The sequence below is a fragment of the Lissotriton helveticus genome, chromosome 8 (assembly GCF_964261635.1).
Source record: "Lissotriton helveticus chromosome 8, aLisHel1.1, whole genome shotgun sequence".
Lineage (NCBI taxonomy): Eukaryota > Metazoa > Chordata > Amphibia > Caudata > Salamandridae > Lissotriton > Lissotriton helveticus.
In genome coordinates, this window is record NC_136069.1 from 842,268,149 (window position 1) to 842,290,811 (window position 22,663).

Here is a 22,663-nt window from a genome sequence, read left to right on the forward strand (position 1 = left end):
AATATGTCGTTTATTTTTTATGCAATATGCCCTGTTAAGAGTAATTTTTTTCTGTTTACCTTTCTCTGCTATCCTCTTTGTCAGATGACACCTTGTGAGATCAAATTTGCTGTCCATGTGGAGTCAGTGTTGAACCATGTCCCGCAGCCCGAGTACAGGCAGCTGTTGGTTGAAACCATTCTTGTTCTCACACTTTTGTCAGACATGGAGGTGGCTAGCATTGGTGGCATCATCCATGTAGATCGGATAGTGCACTTGGCCAATGATCTTTTCCTTCAGGAGCAGGTACGTGTGGCGGAGTGCCTAATTGAAAATGAAATTGCACTGACTAACCTGAATCCTCAAATTAAGACTAAGGGCAGACTGTAGGGTTGGATGGTAAACGAAAATCTTCCTATTTCTGGTAGAAGTGCTAAATCTAGAAGAACTCCACTGGTGAAATTTCCTCTGCCTTAAGAGATAATAAGATGGAGTAAATTCCACTGATTGGTTCTAACCCGGTTCTACCTCTAATCCAGAAAATAGAGGATTTTGTATTGAAAGCCAACCCTAAATTAGGCCCTTAAATCTCCTCCTTTGGGTCAACTTTATTTGTGTAAGTGTAACAGCAATTTTATATGAGGAAAGCTCAAGATAACAACATGCCTCACACTGAAAATCCCTAAAATACATTGCTTTCTAGGTATTCATGAGAGTTATTATTAGCCAGCTACAGGACTATAGCACTAAATATGTTACATATATTTTATACCAATGAAACATGTATTTGTGAACTTGTTTCCTACAAAAACATCTTGTTTTCTCTAAACTGTGCCCTCAGCTGTATATCTGCGGCCTCTAACTACACTAATTACTGCTGCTGTGTATTGGGACCTCTATGTCCTCATTCCACCTCTTATAGACATCCTTATCCCCCTTCAACTTCTCTATAATCAGACAAGATAACAAGGTTTGAACAGGAAGAGTTCATGTGTTCTGTTCTCTGTCACTCCTAGGCTTCTCACAACTTTTTCCATACCCACTCTGATTTTTACAACTGTACTACACTATACCTACATTACGCTACTTCACGCTGCTGCACACTACATCACTCCACTATACGCCACTCCGCTCTACTTTCCACAACTACACCCTGCGTCACCCTACTCTACGCCACTCCACACCACTCCGTTCCACTTCACGCCACTCAACTCTATGCCACTGCACACTGTGCCACATCAATGTAATCTACACCACTCCACACAATGTCACTCTACTCCTCTCTATGCCACTGCACTCTACAGTACACCACTCTGCACCATTCCACACCACTCTTCTCCATGTCACTCTAATCCACGCAACTCCACTCTGCTCCATGCAATGCCACTCTACTCTGCGCCACTATTACTCTATGCCACTCCACTCTATGCCACTCCACTCCAATTTACGCTAATCCATGCCACTCAACACCACTCTTTTATATGCCACTCTGTTCTATGCCACTCTCCTTCATGCCACCCCACTCTATGTCACTCTCCGGCACTCTACCCCACTCCGCTTTACTTCATGCCACTCTACTTTATGCCACTCCATACTACACCACTCTAATATACGCCTATTTACACTATACCACTCCACTCCACTCTAGTCCATGCCATCCCATTCGATGTCACCCCCTCTATGCATCTCCCCTCCACTCTACAACACTCTACTCTATGCCATGCAACTCCACTCCATACAATGCCAGTCTATTACACTCCACTCTACACCACTCTACGCCACTCTATCTTACACCACACTACTCCACTCCACCCCTTTCTATGCCACTCTAATTTACGCCACTCCCTCATCATCATCATCATCAATCGGTACTTGTAAAGCACAGCGGATCACCTGTGAGGGTATCCAGGTGCTGGGTTTCTGGACTTAGTCGAAAAGCCAGGTCTTGAGCCTCTTCCTGAAGTCAGTGAGGGTGATGTTCGGAGGTGGAGGGTGTTTCAGGACTTGGTGGCGAAGTGGGGGAATGAAGAGCCTCTGCTGTGGCTACGGACTATGCACGGTGTCTGTGTGAGGCAAGGGAGGCGGAGCAAAGATTTCTGGATGGTTGGTGGCAGTTCAGGCGGTGGTTCATGTATGCAGGTCCTTGGTTGTGGAGTGTTTTTTAGGCATGTGTCAGTATCCTGAATTGTCATCTTTTCTGAACGGGAAACCAGTGGAGGCTTCTCAGGTGTGGGGTGATGTGAGCCCTTTTGGGCAGGTTGAGGATCATTCTGGCCGCTGAGTTCTGTATAGTCTGAAGCCTTCTCATGAGTTCAGTTGTGGTTCCTGCATGCGTTGCCGTAGTCCAGCCATCTGGTTATTAAGGCTTGCGGGACTGTTAATCTCATGCTGATGGGGAGCCATTTGAAGATTCTTCGGAGCATGTGGAGAGTGTGGAAGCAGGCAGAGGAGACTACCTTGATCTGTTGTTTCATGGTGAGTTTGCTGTTCCAGATGATGCCGAGGTAGTAGGTGTGGTCTTTCTGTGAGGGTGTGGGTCCGAGTTTGATGGGTCGCCAGGTGTCATTCCAGGAGCAGGTTGCCAAAGTTCAGCTCTTCGGTCTTGTCATTGTTGAGCTTCAGACACTTGGCCTCCATCCAGTCTGCGACATTCTTCATGCAGTTGTGGAAGTTGGTCTTAGTGGTGGTGGGGTCTGCTAAGAGCGAGAGGAGGACCTGAGTTTTGTTGGCATAGGATATGATGTTGAGATCGTGGGTTATGACGATGTTGGCTAGAGGTGTCATACAAGTGTTGAAGAGGTTGAGACTGAGGGATGGACCTTGAGGGACTCTGAAGATGGTGCTCTTGGGATCAGAGGTGAAGGGAGATAGCCGGATTCTCTGCGTTTGTCCTACGAGGAATGATGCAATCCATCTGAGTGCGTCTCCCTTGATCTGGTGTAGTCTCTTGATGAGTGTGAGGTGGGATTATGGTGCTGAAAGTTGCTCAGAGGTCGAGAAGGATCAGTATCGCCAATTCTCCCCTTTCGAATAGGGTGCAGATATCATCTGTGGCAGCAGTCAGGGCGGTCTTGGTGCTGTTGTTGACGCAGAAACCGGATTGGCAGGCCTATAGCACTTTGTTTCTTTCCAGGTGAGCTGTGGGTTGCCGGTTGATTTCCTCCTCCAGGACGTTGGCGGGGAAAGGAAGCAGTGAGATAAGTGGTAGTTCTGTAGTTCGATTGGGTTAGTGGAGGGTTTCTTGAGAAGAGGTCTGACTTCTGCATGTTTCCATGTGTCTGGAAAGGTGGCTGTGGCAATGAATACATTGAGGATGGTGGTGAGTTGGTGGCTGATCTCCTTACTTCCTAGGTTGAAGAGGCTGTGGGGTCTGGGGTCTGTGGGAGGCTACCGAGTGGATGCAGTTCATGATGGCTGTGGGTTTCGGTGTGGTGAGCTGTTCCCATGCGGTGAGATGCTAGTCTGGGGTTGCTTCCATTGGAGTGAGGAGGCTGTCGAAGACGGTGAGTTGGGACTCGAAGTTCCTATGGATGATGGATATCTTGTTGTGGAAGTGAGTCGCTAGAGCATCGCAGAGTTCCTGTAAAGGATGAATAGTATTCTCTGTGGCTGTTAGACAGGAGAACTCTCTGACGATGGTGAAGAGTTCCTTGGTGAGGTTGGTACTTGCCTCAATGCAGTCTGCAAGGGTGTCTTTTTTCGCATCTTTGATCCGTTGGTGGTATTCTTTGAGGGCTAACTTTAAGGTGGCTTAGTCTGCAGCATATCTGCTGGTGCATCATCTTCTTACCAGTTGTTTGCAGCTGCGTTTCATCGTACTGAGTTCTGGTATGCACCAGCAGGGGCAACTAGGTCGGCGGCGTTGGTGATCCAGGTGTTGAAGTTCTTGCATGCTTGTTTGAGGTTGGTTGTGGAGTTGGCCTATGTGGTGTTGATGGCATCCATCCATTAAGTCTGTGTCACTTTGCTCCAGCTGCGCAAGGTGTTGGTGGTGGCGGTGCGAGGTGGTCCTGCGATGGTGAAGTGGACAATGGAATGGTCGGTCCAGGTGAGTTCTGTAATATGGCTGTATTTGACTCTGTCGCTGGATGTGAAGAAAAGGTCTGGTGTGTGTCCTGCTCTGTGTGTGGAGTCTGTAACCAGCCTGGTGGGGCTGATGTTGTCCATTCATTCCAGTAGATTGGCAGAGCTGGTGTCTGTGGAATCGTCCACTTGAAAGTTGAGGTCTCCGTAGAAGATGTAGTGATTGGACTCGATGGCAAGTGGGGCGGCCAGTGCGTGGTCCTGGGGGTCTGTAGACGAGGGTGCCTTTGATGGTTGTTTTTGTCATCAGTGTGGAGTTGAAATTGGAGGTTTTTTATGATTACTGTGGTGTCGTCTTGGGTGCTGGTGCAGTGGATTGTTTCTTTGTTTACGATGGTGATGTCCCCTCCATGTTTGTTGGTGTGGTCCCGGTGTGTCATCTTGTAACCATTGGCCGTTGCGATTTTGGAGCCAGGTTTCTGTGATGAAGATCATGTCAGGGGCGAGGGTGGAGATGGTGTTCCAGACTTCGTGGTATGTTTGCAGAGAGATCTAGTGTTGATCAGGAGACATTGGAGTGGTCCCGGGGTGGTCTCTGTCAGCGGAGGGGGGAGTAGCGTGAGTTTCTGTGGGAGTTTCAGGTCCTAAGTTGCAGGTAAAAAGACAGCAGTGGCAGGTAAACAGTTCTGATGTAGAATGAGGAGATGCGATACAGCAGTTGTTGCGGCGTCCGGGCCCAGGGCTTGGAGATCTGCGGTGGAGGACCTGTGGGTGCCCAGAGGACAAGGGTTCCTGGCACTGGGCGTGGACAGGCGTGACCGCACTGCGGCATCCATTAAATCGGTCTTGGGAGGGGCACTGGGAAAGCAGGTGGTAGGAAGATGGGACAGAGAAATGATCAGAATGAGGCAGCCCTAGAGGCGAGATAACTAAATTGCTAACAAAATGAGGGGAAAAACAAATTCACTGCAGTAAAATAGTGGTGATAATAAAATGAGTCAAATAAATATAGTGAGCACCAGACAGACAGGAGACTGCTACACTAGCAAAGGCTGAACGGTGCTGGTAATAATCGCAATGCCTATGTGAGCACTAGAACAGGCTGAACAGTGCACAGAGGGAGCAGGCTGGACAAGAGCCACACGCCCAAGCAGCAAGAGGGAACTGGTGTAAGTACCTGCTGGACCTCTACTCTACCCAGCTCCACTCTATACCTATCTACTCCACTCTACTCTACACCACTCCACTCTAAACCACTCCTTGCTACTCTATACCCCTCAACTCTACGCCACTTCACTCTACTCTGTACCACTCTACTCCACACAATGCCAATCTACGGCACTCTACTTCACTGTACTCTATGCCACCCCACTCTACGCAACTCCACTCTATACCTATCTACTCCACTCTACTCTACACAACTCCCCTATGTTATACTCCTTGCCACTCTATGCCACTGAACTCTATGCCACTGCACTCTGCTCTGCGCCTCTCCACTCCACAGAATGCCACTATACTCCACTTTACTCTATGCCACTCCACTCTGCGCCACTCCGCTCCACTCTGCACCACTCTACTCCACTTGATGCAACTCCACGCCACTCTACTCCACTGTATGCTACTCTACTATATGCCACGCAATTCCACTCTACTCCATACAATGTCACTCTATGCCACTCTATTCTGTGCCACTCTACTTCACTCTAATCTACGCCACTCCACACCACTGTACTCTATGCCACTCCACTGTACGCCACTCCTTTCTTTGCCAATTTACTGTATGCCACTCTATTTTACACCAGTTCATTCTTCGCCACTCTACTCTGCGCCACTCCACTTCGCACCACGCTACGGCAGTCAATGCCTCTAAGTCTACTCTGTGCCACTCTACTGTACACCACTGTACTCCACTCTAATATATGCCACTCTACTCTACGTTTCTCCATTGCACAATATATGGCACTCTACTCCACTCCACACTACTCTACACCACTCCACTCTGCTGTACGCCACACAATTCTGCTTTACTCCATACAATGCCACACTACTCTGTGCCACTCCACTCTAATCTATGCCACTTTATGCCACACTACACCAGTCTACGCCACTCCCCCCTATGCTACTCTACGGCACTCTAGGCCACTATACTCTACGCCACTCTACGCCAGTCCCCTGTGATTTGTGCCACTCCACTCTACTCTACACCACTATATTCCACTCCCCACTACGCCACTCCATTACACTCTGTGACTCTCCACTCTATGCCACTCCACTCTGCTCTACACCACTCTACTGTATGCCACTACACTCTACACCTCTCTGCTCTACCATTTTACTCCATGCCACTCTACTGTACGCCACTCTACTTAATGTCACTCCACTCCATTCCACTCTATGCTACTCTCCGGCACTCTAGGCCACTACACTCTCCGCCATTCCCCTGTAATTTGTGCCACTCAACTCTACACCATTCTATTTCACTCCACACTACGTCACTCCATTACACTCTGTGACTCTCCACTCTATGCCACTCCACTCTATCCCACTCTGCTCTACACTACTCTACTCTATGCCACTCCACTCTATGCCACTCTGCTCTCACCACTCTACTCTATGCCACTCCAGTCTTTTCCACGCCACTCTACTCCACTCTATTTTATGCCATTCTACTGCACACCACTCTACTGTACGCCACTCCACACTATGCACTCGACTCTGCGCTACTCCACCCGACGTCAGTCTATGCCACGTGGCATAGAGTGTCAAAGAGTGGAGCGGCATGCTTGTTTGATGAGCTGCTGTCAGCAATTGTGTCTCGCTATCATTCCTGAATGTTTAGTGCATTACAAGACTGCTGTAGTCCCACCTAATGTTGAACTAATATGATTATTGTACTTTGCAGTTATTTGAGTCAATACCCATGCATTGTGTTTCTAGTTCTTATTGCGTAGCACTCTGACACCCACCCATTGCTATTTAGTGTGACCACAATGTGCCTGTGTTGCACATCTATCTTATAAGCTGACGAGCTCTGCATACTGAATGCCTGCTATTTCCTCATTACTTCTGTTTGTTGCTACAAATGTGTGTATATCCCTCCCCATCGCAAATCACTACCCTGATTGTATAGTGCTTTGAATCCCTCTTCGTACGAAATTTGATGTGCACTAGACTGTATAGAAATAACTACAAATTAATTATCTGGATACATTGAGAGATAGCTGACACACCTTAATTACAAATATCTAACCATGGGCTAAGCATGATAACGTGAGTCATCTCTGCACTACTGCTGTCTCATCAATGTGTTCTTGAAGCAATGAAGTTGCCCTATTGTACGTTTTTTTCCAGCTACATCTGTTTTATGCACACCAAAGACTGTAGCATCTATATTACTGTTATACTTTATATTTGTGTTTGGGTACTGCGTCTTTTCTATTTGATTCATTCAGGCACAAAATAGGCACTGTGAGTTCATGGCTAATTGCTTGATATAAATAAGATAATCACCTGTGAAGATCTTTGAGGCACCAAGTAGAACCACAAGTGTGTTAAAAGACAAGTTTCTGCGAGTACGTGGCAGTCGTGATAGGAATGGGGGAAGCAACGAGTGGCTGTACACACTGTCGATGCTCTCCCACAACACCAGCGCGCAGGTTCATAGGCAGAGCTAAGTCAGACCAGGCATACTTTAATAGTCTTTGTGATCCCCTTGTGTGTAGCTGAGGCCAGATTCAAAAGTCTAACTTCATCTGAGGTGCTTTTGGAGGCATGAACCACTAAGTACAATTTGTATCAATGTAACCAGTAATTTAAATGGAAGGAAAATGGATGTATAAAAATGGTAATTACTCCAATGGAGTGGGCAGAGGAAATGGAAAAGAAATGTATTCATCATTAAGATCAATAGAGATTTTGACTGTCATTAAATGATATGGGGCGTGCAGAAAAAGTAGAAACATTCAGGAGCTTCCCCGTGGGACTTTTCCGTGGGATGTGGCTGACAAGACTAGTCGATTTGTAAATGGACCTAGGTGGCCTTGAGTGGGAGGTTTAGCCCAGTAGGACATTTATGTTCACCTTAATCTCTTCCATGGAAGACAGTCAGCGCAGCAATGGTTGTCTCCAAATTGGTATCTCTTTTAAAGCGATCAGTCTGTCCAGCAATGGTTGCCTTTTTTTTTTTTTTTTATGTTTTTATTAACGATTTTTACAACAGTTTATTCCCCCTCGACCCCCCCCCCCCCCCCCAGGACAATTCAAGACAATAAGATGTAAATCAAATGCAAACATGAAATAAAAAAAAATTTAAAATGTAAAAAAAAGGGAAGAGAATAAATAAAAAAACAAATCGACCATGCATGAAGGATACGAAAAGACATAAGCAAAGAAGGGATTAATATAACAGCAATCCTGATCTATCCTAGAATAGGAGATATCTATGATCTAATCATCCTGTTTTTCCAGTCAATAATCGGATTCCAAATCCGCAGTCCTAGTGATCTTCCCTTCCTCCCTTTTCTAGCATATATCGCTTTTTCTAAATTATGTGCATGCAACAACCGTACCAGCCATTGCTGCAATGTAGGCGGTAGTCTATCCCGCCATGCAGAGGCTATACATAAACGACGCACAGCCATAGCCACGAATACAAAATATACATATTAAGTTGCATAGTTCCCTGCTCCACTCCTAATAGTATTACCTCTGCTGTTAACCTTAACTTGCATTTCAATGATCTATCAAAAAAAACTTCTATATCTTTTAACAGAGGGAGCAAGTTCGGACACTCCGCAAACATATGCTTTAGATCTCCTTCCGTGCTATCACATCTTGGGCACGTAATCCCCTGGGTGCCTACCCACTGAGCTATTCTGGCTGGCGTGTAATATATCTTATACAGGGTTTTATAATGTTGAGCTTGTAACGCTGATGAACAGAGAACCTCCTTACCGAATTGTAACGATTTTAAGAACACCCCCACGGGTATCCCTAAAGAATCCATCCATTTTGCTTCAAATTTACCTAAATCATCCCCTCTATGGGCTAAAAGCTCCGCATACAACCTTTTAATCGTACAACCGTGCCCCCCCTCAATTACTCGAAGGATTGCATTATCACCAAATCCGAGTGGGCCCCCTCTTTTGCTGTTCAAAAAGCTTCTCGTCTGCAAATACTTGAAAAAGCTCCTTGTGCTAAGACCAAACTCTCGTTGTATATCTGTGAATTGGCGTACTCCCGTCGGGCCTATCAGGTTCCCCATTCTTTTCACTCCTAGTCGTCCCCATTCCTTGAAAAGGGCGTCAGCAAAAATCTCGGGGGGCAATGTAGAATCATTCCCTAATCTAGTATATGCGTGAAATCTTCCCAGGCCAAAACTCTTTTTAAACGCCTTCCATACCTTGTATGCCGCCTCTATCGTTTTGAACCTAGTTCTCTTAAAATAGCTTGGTTCTGTATAGCTCAGGAATGCATTCTCTGTCTCTTCCCCTAAAATCAACCCATATATCTCTGTTGATCCAGCATGTGTATCATCTTCCATCCCTGCTCCTCCCAAAAGGCCTGTCATTTGCTATAAAGCTGCTGCCCAGTAGTATAGTCTCAAATCTGGTAATGACCATCCGCCCCTTTCCCTTGGCAAAGACATGAACCTTATTGCTCTTCTTGTCTTACCCTGTGACCAGACAAATCGGTTAATCATGTGTTCTATTTTACTAAACCAGATTAAATTAAAAAAACAAGGGGATGGTTCTAAACAAATATAAAAATGTTGGCAGTAAGTTCATTTTAACATAATTCACCCTCCCTACTATTGACATGTGCAGGTTATGCACCCTATCTAAGTCCTTTTTTGCTTTCTTAATAATGGGGCAAATATTAATTTCCACCAATTGATCCAAATCCTCTGTGATCTTTACACCCAAATAGATCCCCTCAGCCACCACCCGTGTATCTGTACAAACTGTATGTGCATTCTTTATAATTTGCGTCTTAGTTTTATTCAGTGCATAACCAGCCACTCGCCCGAGCTGCTCAGCCTCCTGTTCAATTGCTCTAATAGCCTCATCAGGTGATGGTGTGATGACCGTAATATCGTCTGCGTAGGCGAGTACTTTAATGAGGCCCCTTTTGGTGTTTATAGGACAAATTTGATTGTTTAGCTCCAGTTTCAAGATCAGTGGGTCTATATACATTGCAAATAACAGGGGCGAACACGGACACCCCTGTCGTGTACCCCGAGTAATGGCAAAGGGAACGGTACGCCCTGCATTCACCCTAACACAAGCAGTGGGATTTTTATACAATGTTTGAATTGCCTTGATGAAACCACTTCCAAGGCCCCCTCTCCTTAATACTGCCCACAAAAACTCCCACGTAACGCGATCAAAGGCCTTTTCGGCGTCCAACAACAATGCTGCCATTGGTTTCCCCTCCTCACCCTGTGCATCAAATAGTGTGATCATCTTCCTAATATGTAATGTGGTGCCTCTTTGCGGGATGAAACCATGTTGGTTAGTGCTCACCAACTGCTCTATTACCTTGGCAAATCTCACTGCTAACGTTTTTGAGAAAAATTTTAGGTCGGCATTAATCAATTTTATTGGCCGATATGATCCTGGCTCTGTGGGATCTTTCCCTTTTTTAAGGATTATTATGATGCCTGCCCCTCCCCAACTAGCTGGTATGGATAGCCCTGCCTGTGCTTCCCTGAGTGTTCTGACAAGATCCTCCTTAATAGATAACCAAAACGTCTTGTAAAACTCTCCTGAAATCAAGTCCGGCCCGGCTGCCTTGCCGGATGGCAAGCTCAACATGGCCTCGCTAATTTCTTCCACATCTAGGCAGACATCTAGTGACTCTCGGTCCTCATCCTGAACTATTTTGCTAGGTGAATCTTGCAAATATCTCTGTATTTCAATAGCATCTCTATCATGTTCCTCCTCATAGAGCTTACAGTAAAACTCCCTAAAGACCTCCATATTTTCCCCACTGTCTGTGATCAAGTTGCCACTGCTATCTCTTATCTCCTTTATCTCCCCTTTGGCTGCCCTCTGTCTCGCACGTACTGCTAGCGTGCGCCCCACCTTTTCACTGTATTCATAGCATTTCTCTCTCGGTGCATTATATATTTTAGCCGCTTTGACTGCTATACCCTCATCTGCCGCCGCCTTGACAACCATAACCTCCAGGGACCTTTCTGCCACCTCCCGATGCTCTAGGGTAGCCTGTACCAATCTATGTTCTGCTCCCAGCAAATCTGTATATAACTGTTCCATCTTAGCCTTCTATTTCTTTTGTTTAGCCAGGCTATAACTAAGCGTTTCGCCACGGACCCCTGCTTTAAAGGTGTCCCAATCATTCCCTGTGGTAGTGCTACCTCTATTAATGTCCCAGAAATCCTTTAGACACCAACCAAAATTAACAGTGAGTCCAAGAACAGACAATGTACCCAAAATATAGCAACACCAGGGAGTAGTTTAATTATAAACAAGTTCCCATCAGTCCACCATCGAGACCGCCCTTCATCATCTGGGATCTTTTATGTTTATAAATAACACATAGAGGGTAAAAAAAACCTGGGCTGGCAGATGGCTAGGCCATGCACAGGAAAAACCGTAGTGTTATTATAGATGTGCGAAGAAGGCGTGTATACTCGGGGAACTGAAAAGCAGTGCAAAGAAAAAGTGTGTGTGAAAGAGAGAAAGGCTCTAAAATTAGGTCGTGATCGGGAAAACAATTTTAATAGACACCCTCACACTCCTAAATCAATAAAAACAGTGCAAAATTAGTGGTGTAACAAATGACCACTAAAAAAGGTGTAAGGTCGACATGTTTCTGCAGACAGTTGGAGTCTAGTGATCTCCTGCTGCTTCTTCAGGACCATTAGTGCTACTGCTGAATTAAAATAACAAAAACCATATCACCTGATGGTGTATGTGTGTTCATCTTCTCATCCTAAGAGAAAAAAGATGTATATAGAAGGGTACAAAGTCAAGGATACTTTTAACAAAAAACAAGATGCACTATGTGCCATCATTTTAATGTGCTGGTCGTAAACAATTATCGACCATCATCTCGGACTGTCAAGGTCAGTCACAATCACCACTACAATCAATGTGTAGAAGTAAATTCACTCACCCACGTGATGGGAAGGAACTGCCCCACCTCACCTGGCACGAGCTCAGGTAGTGGATGCACCGCGCTAAGAAAAAAACAACAATTAAACAGATGTATCTACACCTGTAGTCCTAGCCCAATTGATCTCAACAAGCGCCACACACGGCGCCCCGCCCCGTCATTGCCACAGAACCCCACCTGGTTGCGTGGGTAGCTTAGTTAAAATGTAACTCAAGATTGATAGTTATTGGGTTCCCATGCCAAACCTCAGAAATCCTTTATCCATGAACGCATATAGGTGACGTATTCTATATCCATCAGTAATTCCCTTTCAAATGTCCAGGACCTTGCCTGCCTTCTGAGCCCACTACCCACTATTGTCAGGATCAGGGGATTGTGGTCTGACAAGATTTGTGGAAGTCTTTCCACTTTAACGTCGGCTAGCATTGATCTAGTAATAAAAAAATAGTCCAGACGGACACATTTAGAATGAGGGGCTGAGTAATAAGTAAAACCCGCCTCGTCTGGCTTTAGTTCCCCCCAAACATCCACAAGTGTATTGTTACTAGCCATATTCATGATTGCTTTGCAAACTCTCTTTTTCCTGCCTTGGTAATGCCCTTTTGAATTTAACCCTAATCCTGAGGTCCCATCAATATTGAAATATCCTGTTAGGACAATTCTTGGGGCCCATGTAGCTAACTCTATATCTATGAATTCGAAGATCTCTGGATCATCCTTCGTTGAACCATAGATCTATCCAAGAGTAACCCAATCCTCTCCAATCAGACATTCAATCAGGGCCCACCTCCCCCATATATCTTCCAGTTTCTTTCTTGTCTTAATATTAAAAAGTCTCGTTAAGATAGCCACCCCCCTGGTTTTAGCCCCCTGCTTTGAATGTGCTAACAGGCGTAGCCCTAATTGTTCCAGCATGAATGATGTATTACCCTCTATGTGGGTAACCTGTAGACAGATAAAATCAGCTTGTGTATTTTTGAGTAAGAGAGCTACCCTTTGCCTTTTTAACCTGTCATTAAGCCCGCACACATTCAATGTTAATAACTTAATGTTTGAGCTCATCTTGATTCCTTTTTCCTTTTTCGCACCTGTCTCTCGGATATTCCACTAGACCTTTCTTTATTATGTTAACTTTTATTTCCACCTTAATTTCTCTTGATTGTGATTTCGATTTACCATGATTACCCTCTCTTTCCCGTAGTGCCCTCCCTTCATTACACTGTCCTGTGCTCCCCCGCCCCCCCCCTGCAGCCCCACCCCCAACCCCCCTTCACAGGCAAATATGTCAATCCTGACCTATGTGTGGCTGTTTCCTGGCCCCTGGAGTGTCGCCTCCCCCCCTCTCCCTTATATGTAGTTTTCAAATCAATATTGTTGCAGAGCGTCCCCATTAAGCATAAACCTAAAATCTGACCACAAAAAATAATTCACCCTTGAATGTGTACATAGTGACATTGCATAGTGACATTGCATTACTTTCATACTTTCAGGCCTCTATCTTTTTGGTAAACAACATTTCTCATTAAATCGCAAGCCTAGAATCCCCCCGGCTTCTTTTCTCATTCAGCTCAGTCAAGAAGCTCTGCGCCTTAATCTCCGAAAAAAACATTCTAGTATGACCGTCTAATATCACTTTTAGTCTTGCCGGAAACAAAAGATATGCCTCACAACCAATCTTCTGAAAAAGATCAATCAATTGTCTTAACCGCCATCTCCTTTCAATCGTGGCATGGCAAAAGTCAGGCGGTGCAAAGAAAGTTGTTCCTTTAAAAGAGCGATGGTCCTGGGGCTTAGCTTTGTCCATGATCTCTTGTCTGGCCAGAAAGTTCCCCATAAATACCAGCATGGCCCTTGGTCTATCATTTCGTGAAGTGCCATACGTTTTATTTTGGGTCAAGGGAAACCTATGTGCCCGTTGGACCTCTACCCCCCAGTTCCAAGCCAAAATCTCCGGGAATGCTTCTTTCAGGAGAGTGACCACAAATGCTCTGGGATCCTGCTCCTCCACACCTTCTGGAATACCCAGTAACCTGATGTTATTACGCCTCTGCCTGTTCTCAAAATCCTCAAGTTTCCATTTTATATCCTCTTAACTCTTTTCTTGAGCTGCCCTAAATTCCTGCCAGCGAGTCACCTCATCCTCAAGTTTCCCTGTTCTCTCCTCGACTTCGGTTACTCCGCCTGCCATCTCGGCATACAGCTTGTTCATTTTGCTCAATGACCCTTCAATTTTCTTATTGACTTGCTTAGCTCTTTTGGACTCTGAACTGGCCTCCCCCTGCATTTGTTTCAGGGTTGAATAAAGTAGATCCATTGTTGGAGCTTGGGTCTGGTTTTGCGAGCTATGTGGGCCAGCCTGCTGATCTCTTATGTCCCCCTCCTCCCGGTATAGGTTAGACGTGGCCGAATAGTCCCAGGCCAGTTTTTTGGCCATCTCTAGTTGAGTTGGGCTGACCGGGCTTTGCTGGTTTCGCCTCTGGCGGTGGCTTCTATGTAATTTCTTCTTCTGGTTTATTGTAGGTCGTTGGATCGTGTCCTCTGATGTGGACTGGGCCTGATCTGCATCTGATGTAAGGCTTACTACAGATCCCTCTTCCGAGTCAGACCCTCCACTCCCGGATGATGTGTCCAAAATTCCAGTTTCTTCATTTACGGAGAAGAAGCGTTCCTCATTAGGGGAGCCTGGCCCATGTGATTCTTTTATTGTCTCAGCCTGTATTTCCAAGGAATCTATGGTTACGGGGTGCCCTGGGATTTCCATAGCATACCCATCCTCGTGGTCCCTCTCTTGTGAACCCAACTCCAATGAGGGCTCTATGGGAAATTCTGATACTCCTGATGCTTCTGTAGCACTTGTGGCGTTTATAGCACTTGTGGACCTCGCACCTGAGGTTTTTGACCCCCCCCCAGTGCTGCTATATCCAACGAGCAGTTATCAAAAAGGGCTGGAGCATCTAAAGGTGTGTCTGATAATGGTTGCGATTGCTCACCACTACGCTTATACCCAGGGATATCTACACCTTCTGCCAAGTCAATTAGCCCTTCTACTGTGCCACCGCTTTCTCCCGTTACCTCACAATCCTGCGCAGCCAGGCCGTTGCTGTCTGCCTGGAATGACGTGTGGCTTACCTTGCAGCCCTCATTTTTGTCTCCGCCCGGGTTTTCTGTATCTTGTAAAACCTCTGCAGCATGCTGCTCCCCCGCAGTCTGATCTGCAGCCTCGGGCAGATCCGTCTTGTCCGTTGTCCGTATATCGGGAGTCGTCCCGCTCGGTGCTCCTGATGCGCACGCCGTCTCCACTGCAGCAAGGGCTGCCGTTTGCCGAGTCGCTGATGGTAAGGAAGTCGGTGAGACTATACTGCAGTTTTGGATGCTTTGGATGCTTTGAGCGCTGGATCTCCCGATGCCCCCTGGTCCGCCTGTGAACGCCTCCACGAGGGTAGGTTGCCTCAGTGTGCCTCTCAGGGTTTTGGGGATTGACTCTTTCTGGGATAGCGCCGCCGCCTTCAGGGCATTTTTCTCGGCCGCTGCTGCTGCTGCTTTGCGCTCAGCCCTCTGCTCGACTCTTAGCTTGGCATCTCTCTCCTTCTCCTTCCTTTTTAGTTCTTTTCTACTGAGTGCCGCATCCATAACTGTATCGGTATGTTTGGCTGCTGCCTGCTTTCTGGTCACCGATTGGGTGTCGGATAGTTTCCCGGTCTCGTCCGTCTCCTTCTGTCTCACCCCGCGTGGAGGCATCTTGTCACGAGTGTCTCTGGCAGGAATAGACTTCCCAATATTTTGTCGATAGAGCCAGGCAACCTGTAGTACCTTGTGAAAAGTCTTTTGTTGTAGCAATGCCAATGCCCTAGATAGTATGCTTCTTATAAACCAACTAAATCTCTGCATTATCCTCGTTTGCTGAAGTCATTTTCTTCTTGGTCGGGAGAGGGAGTTACTAGCGACTCACTCCTGTGACCGGTCCGCGGCCATCTTGCCAGCAATGGTTGCCTTAATGTGATATGTCTTTTATGGAAGTCAATCTGTCCAGCTATGGTTGACTTAATATGGTATTAGAAAAGCAATGCACAAGGCAATCTACTGGGTGTTTAAGTGTAGAGGCAATAATTTCTGTGAGGCTTCAGAAGCAAAGAGAGAGAAGAAACGAGATGTGGCAAGGATAGTTATGATATCTGGATTAATGTTACTAAGCATAAAGTTACTTTTACTAGAATGCTTAAACGTGTTCGTGTCGGCAGACTTTTAATCCAGCAAAACGTGGGACATTGATCTTCAGAAACAGTTGTCAAGAGATCAGATTCCCATGTCCCATACTTGTCTAATGTCCACTGGTTAGTGACTGCTTAGTACCTACTGTAAAAGGTAATGAGGGAAAGACAGGCCTGTAGTATGCAGAGCTAGACTAGTTTACAGTTTTTCGGTATTCACAAACTGGACTTTTGAAGAAACTTACATTTCTGTAGTAGGTCCAGCACTACACTTGGCCAACCATTGGTTTTGCAACTCCCTCCCATAGAAAATAGTGGCTGTAGGGACTTACTACAAAAGTGTAAGTTACTACACAAGTGTAGTTTGTGAATAGCACTTTGTAGAAGGTTTTGTACCACTACTACAAAACAAACTACAAAGTGCATTTTTGGAATCAGGCCCTCTGTGCCTAAACTCCTGTTTCAGTGCTTCCCTGCACTAGGCACGAAAGGAGAGGACACTGCATAGGCAGAACAGCAGAGCGTCAACAGTGCCCTATGAGAATTTCAGGAGAGCATTTTCCACCAACCCAAACAGGACCATCTCAAATCCCTGACAGAACGTAGAAATGTAGCTGGGGCAGTACTAACAACTGGATTGGTTTCTGCCTGGGATCCAAGTGACCATGAATATATAAGGGAACTGAACTTTCCGTTTTTGCTTCCCATCTACAATATTATGGTGTGTATCTCTCCCCTTCCTTGAAAAATATCCTATAAACTGATACCATAGAGCAGATATGCAGAGGTTGAAAAACCATGGGAGCCATACATCACACACCCATGTTCCTGTAGCTCTCGACTCCTTATCACCCTCAGCAACTCCTTGCCATTCCATTTAAATGTTTTTTTTTTTTAAAACAATACCAGCAACTTACTACCTTCCCCCGCCACTCTTGGCAATACCCGGTCCCACGTAAATAGTGTTCCTAAAATATCTGCTATCCTGCCACCCTTCCTGGCCATTCCAAGAAGCACTCTCTCCATTCCAAATGTAAAAATAAATCCAGTTGCCCTGCAAACTATCCCGCCCACTGCATTCCTGCCAAGTACCACACGCATCTGGCGTAAGACTAACGCATTTTAGTGTGGTGGTCCACATCACTGCACTGAAATGCGAAGTCATGCATATTAGTGCCTCCTGAGCTGCGCCTGTCAAACCCTGTGGCCAAGAGAGCTGGCTACTTGACTAATTATACTAAAGCGTTTGTGAAAGCAGGTGTGGCAGTCAAAGCAGCGAGCAGACTTGCGTGCTGCTCACCAGACGTGGGGGCTGGCTGAGGCTGCTGCTGAGCAATGCCGATCCGTGAGTCTGCTGTTCCACACTCTTCTACTCAATAGGGCTGCACCGCTACTTAGGTCCCAGGGCAGGGGAGCTTTGACTCATCTCCTGCTCCACCCAAGCTACCTTGCAAAGGCTTTTGTATATCGCTGCTTTCGTTTTTGCGGAGCGAGTATCCTATTCCTGTCAAATCACCACAACGCCACCATTGAAAGTCCCCTCCCTTCATATATTCAAATATTTGTTTAATAAGACCTTCAGAAGGCTGGTGAAGACCTGGCTTTTTTTCCACTGTTAATTTTCTCTTTGTCTCCTCACTATGTGTTCAACTTCAGCGCTGGGACGCCCCAATGTTGGGGCAGCCATTCGCTATACAAATCTTATAACATAACATAACAACAACAACAAAAAACTGGTGGCCTTCCACCTACCCAATCACCCTCACACAGCCTTCTATCCCTCCCCAAAGGCTGCACTTTCCACTCTAAATGCAAGAGTGGAGTTCCAGTGGCTGTGCTGACACCAGCTCTAACTGAGCCTTGTCAGCATGGGTTGAAGTCGGTTGCCATCCAGGGGTCTGTGCGGACCTGTGGCTAACTGACAATAGGGTTGATGGCACAAGAAACCACCCTCATTTCCCCGTACTTTCCTCTGTAAGACATGAGAGAGGTGGATTGGACATACTGTCATCCAAAAATCGCATACTTTGCTCAGGTGTCTGGAGCCCCAGTCGAGATGGGGGTATACCATGCAAGCACGTGCTTTTATGGGTGATGTCGCAACAATGGAAAGCTGAAGTGAGAGCTTGAATCTGGTCGTCGCGTTACCGGCTTCTAGAGGAAGCCACACAGAATGCATTTAATAGGTTTTTCAGGTTAACAATTTGGTAACAATGTAAAACCCTTTATTATTCTTTTCTTTTCTTTAGAAAGCCCTCGGAGCAGCAGAGATTCTGTTTGACCTAGACCAAGCCACAGGAATCTGCAACTATTTCTATGACAGCGCTCCCAGTGGTGCCTATGGAACCATGACGTACTTATCAAAGGCTGTTGCTACCTACCTGCAAGACTTTCTGCCTAATACTGGTTGCCTGATGCAATAGCAGACATCTGCGAAGGAAGCAGGAAGAATGAATGAGTAGCGCTCAACCCCTCACAACTCCATGGTCATCAACATTTATTTTGCAGTTCAGACTCTACCTCAGCAGCAGATAGTGTCACTCGTCACGAGTTGCACCTACCACTGCCTGGGCGTTAGCAGCAGTGCAGAGGTGGAATTCGGTGAAATACAGGGCACCATGAATCTATTATCTACGTTTCGGAACATTCATCAATGCAAAGCAGCTAATATTTTAAGGAGTGAACTATGCTGTGATTATTTTTTTTTTTGTTGGCCTTCACTCCATTTTTTGACGTTTATGTGACCAGGTTTCTTGTTTTATCCCATTGAGCGTAAAAGCGCAGTTTGCCTCTTCTGTTGTAGCGTTCCTCTGTTTACTGTGATATCAGGGTACTGCAGGTGCTTTGTCCCAGAGCCTCCTTGGGCACGTGACATGGGCTAGTGATGGGACTCTGAGTTTGCATGTAGTAAATAATGAATTCAGATCTTGCCTCAGGCATTATCCACATTGATCCTCAGCACACAAAGGTTTCTGCTGGCAGTATATGATCTCTACACAGAGATTGGCGCCATTACGGAATTGTGGTCTGCAGTATTTTATTAGTAATAAAAAGATTTCAGCTGCAGTTTCATTTACCACCATGTGGTAAAAATGTCAGTGGTAAAAATAATACATTTCTGTCAAAAGGTCAGGGATAGTGCCGGTGCTGGACAAAACACCTTTAACCATCCATAGCCTCACAGTGCTGAAGATGGTTATGAATTTAACTTATTTTATGATTAGATCAGAGCTGATCTAAATTTGGAGATTCCTGACAGCAGTGCATGTTTGGCTCCGGTATCCAGTAAGGCTTATTTTACTGGTAGGCGGTATTTCTGCTCTGGAGCATGTTGTCAGTTTTTTTTTTTTTTGCAGAGTTTTATATAGCGCGAACTTGATTCGAATCGGGTATCAGAGCGCTTTACATAGCACCAGTTACGTTACATGAGGGGACACATTCTTTTTTGTTAGGCACGGGGAGATGAAGTGATTTACCCAGAATCACAGGATGTTTTAGCATCATTACCGAGACTCGAACCCAGATCCCCAGGTCCGAGGTCGAGCGCCCTAGCCGTTAGGCCAACTCCTCTTTGCCCTTTCCATAATGAGGTCCATCATGCAATGTCAGGCAAACGTATTTCTTTTTCTGTGCCTCAGTACTTCAACTGTAAATCTGAGAGCACCTTAGAGCACTTAAGTCTGCAGTGTGCACTTTATAGGTAGCTTCTGAAACCCACCCCTGGTTTCATCGTGCAAGACACAGAGGGGTCTGTTTACTGAGATTTAACAAAAGTGATGCCAAACGACGTGAAATATTTTTTCACCTATTCACTTTCCAGCGTAACACCTCTTTTACGCTGGAACGTAACTTGAAAGTAACACAAAGCAGCGCATAGCGCTGCTTTGCATTACTGAGCGCCCAGGGGGCGTACCAGGGATGGTGCATGGGCGTTCCCATGTAACCACCCAAGGTTTCTGAGGCTAAGTCCTATTTACTTAAAAAAGTTAACAGGGTTCAGTGTGACAAAGTAGGGGTCTTTTTAAATAGGTGCTATAAAGGAGAAATGCTTCCATTTCCCCTTTCCTTTCTGACTTTGTATGTGTGCTGCACTGTACAGCACACATACAAAGTGGGAAAAGGTTTCAAGTTAGTCTAAGCATGGTATTTTATACTGCAAGTTCCCTTCCAGTGCAAAACCTATGCTAGACTCACGCCGACACCCTTGCCCTATGGTGCAAAGGTGTGTGGGTGACATGGGGCAGCATATTTCTGCACGATCGCTAGGGAGCGGGGAGGAGAGTGCCATATTTCTGTAAATATTGCGCTCTCCTGCTCTTTCCTTCTCATGCAGCACAGCATTTGCGGCTGCTGCACCACGCTCCGTGAGAATCTAGTAAATCTGCTCCAGAGTCTGATTCACAAAGATTTTTCTGCAAGTGGGAGGAAATCACACCTATTCATGGAACAGCTTTGTGAAGCCGGCCTAAAATTAATCATGTGTTGTATCAACAAATATAGCTTAAATAAAAATGAAAAACTTGTATGCCGTACACATTGAAAAGCTTGGCAAAGTCAGCATTCCTGTCTTTATGCTCCAGTACTCTACTGTGATTATGTCACCTTCCTGGCCCCCTTAATTCAGGAAAGGTTTGAAAGTCTCAGCACTTTATCTCTCACCCACATTATTATCATTGATTCTAATATTGTTTTTTAATTTCATCACAGCTCAGACTTGTGCTGTGCCATCTAGCATTAGCTGTCATACCCCAAAACAACTGTGGCTGGCCATCTCCTTATTTCCTTCTTTGAGTCATTTTTAAACAATTTGAGACATTATTTTATCCTGTAAATTCCTACACATCTCTACCCCTCTAGAACTCTTTGACTGCATCCATGTTTGTGATGCTTCATGTGTTTTAATCTCATTCATGCAAAGCTACCACTGACTCCATGTCAGAGTCTTCTGTGCAATGCACGCTACTGTTTTTAAACCATTCTCTATGCTTGAACTTTCTATTTCCATAAGCATGATCTTCAAACAGCCAGGCAAAGTTGCCACTTAAGCCACATTTTTTTTTAATGTTTTCCAACTATATGGACCTTTCGAAACATTCAAAACGCAAGTCTTTTCCCAAGATCTTATGTAGCCTTATTGACCCTGCATGTAGACACATAGCAAAATGTGAGTGCGCCTCTGAGTTACAGTTACTGCTTCCCATCAGAGAAGCTAGCATAGTCCAAACCATCAACGTGCGGTGGTGTGTTCCTAAAATGAATGATGTTCAAGTAAGAAATTCTGTAAAATTATGTATGAAAATATATCTATGGTAGCCACCATTCCAATCTTGTAATTCCACTCCAAAATTTCCAACATTTTAACATTTACAAGTTAGTTTTCCAGAATAGGCAGAATAACAGAAACCTGCACTGTAGTGGAGGAACAACTTGTTGGAGAGAAGACTAAGTGCTGCCACGCTCCTCATTTGTTGGTGTCAGCAGTAATTGTCAGCATGTTTGCTGTTGAATATTATTTTTAATTAAAGCAAAGTCTCAAACTCTACTGTCCTAAGCCTTTCTGGAGTTGATTCATGATGACCAACTTAGTGAGGGCTGCTATCAACATGCAGCATTCTCAAGCCACGCTTTTGCAGTGCGATTATATTTGAGTGTGCACACCTAACCACTTCAGATTGAATTTTACAATTTAAGGCCGATTCAGCAGCACTGTTTGTGTCAGCAACAATGAAAGTATGCTCTTAAGTCTTGGACTTAGCCCCATGTGATCCCTTTCTACTCACTGTTAGCAGCGTTTTTTTAATGTTATGTTATGTTAAAAATATTTATACCGTGCTCGGTCACCAGACGGTTTCATGGCGCTCAAGGGAGGGATCTGAGTAACTGTGAAGGCATAGAAGTTTCAAGTGCTGTAAGTCTGCATGCTTGAAAATTGGTTAAGGACATGCAAGGCACACGCTTTCTGAACTTCCAAAAACTAGTACATTTTGGAGGAATGACCAAAGTTTTAATATGCATGTACTTACTTAACATATAGGAACTCCATATTTTACTCCCAAATTCCCTAGGCGTACATGGGATGAAGTGTGCTGATCAATTTTAAATTTGCAAAATGTGTGTAAGCAAAGGTGCCAGGTATGGTAACAATGTTTGTATTGGAGAAAAAAATAAAACACAAATAAAAGTACAATTTTATGAATATTCTAACTTTACTGAGGAGTTCATGAGGCAGGAGTTAATTACTCCTGAGTATTTTTCTAGAAACATGCTGACATTGTTATTGTTAGTGGGTTTTAAAAAAAGAAAGGCAACTTACA

General features: G+C 45.2%; 1 protein-coding gene across 1 annotated transcript in view; it reads left to right on the forward strand.

The window, feature by feature from the left end:
- Positions 1-18,908, forward strand: part of PHKA2 (phosphorylase kinase regulatory subunit alpha 2) — a 779,558-nt gene extending 760,650 nt beyond the window's left edge. The window contains exons 33-34 of the mRNA XM_078657648.1: positions 85-285; positions 18,599-18,908. Of these exons, the coding sequence (XP_078513774.1) occupies positions 85-285; positions 18,599-18,772 (375 nt within the window). The 3' untranslated portion in view covers positions 18,773-18,908. The remainder of the gene's footprint in view (positions 1-84; positions 286-18,598) is intronic.
- Positions 18,909-22,663: the final 3,755 nt, after the last annotated feature.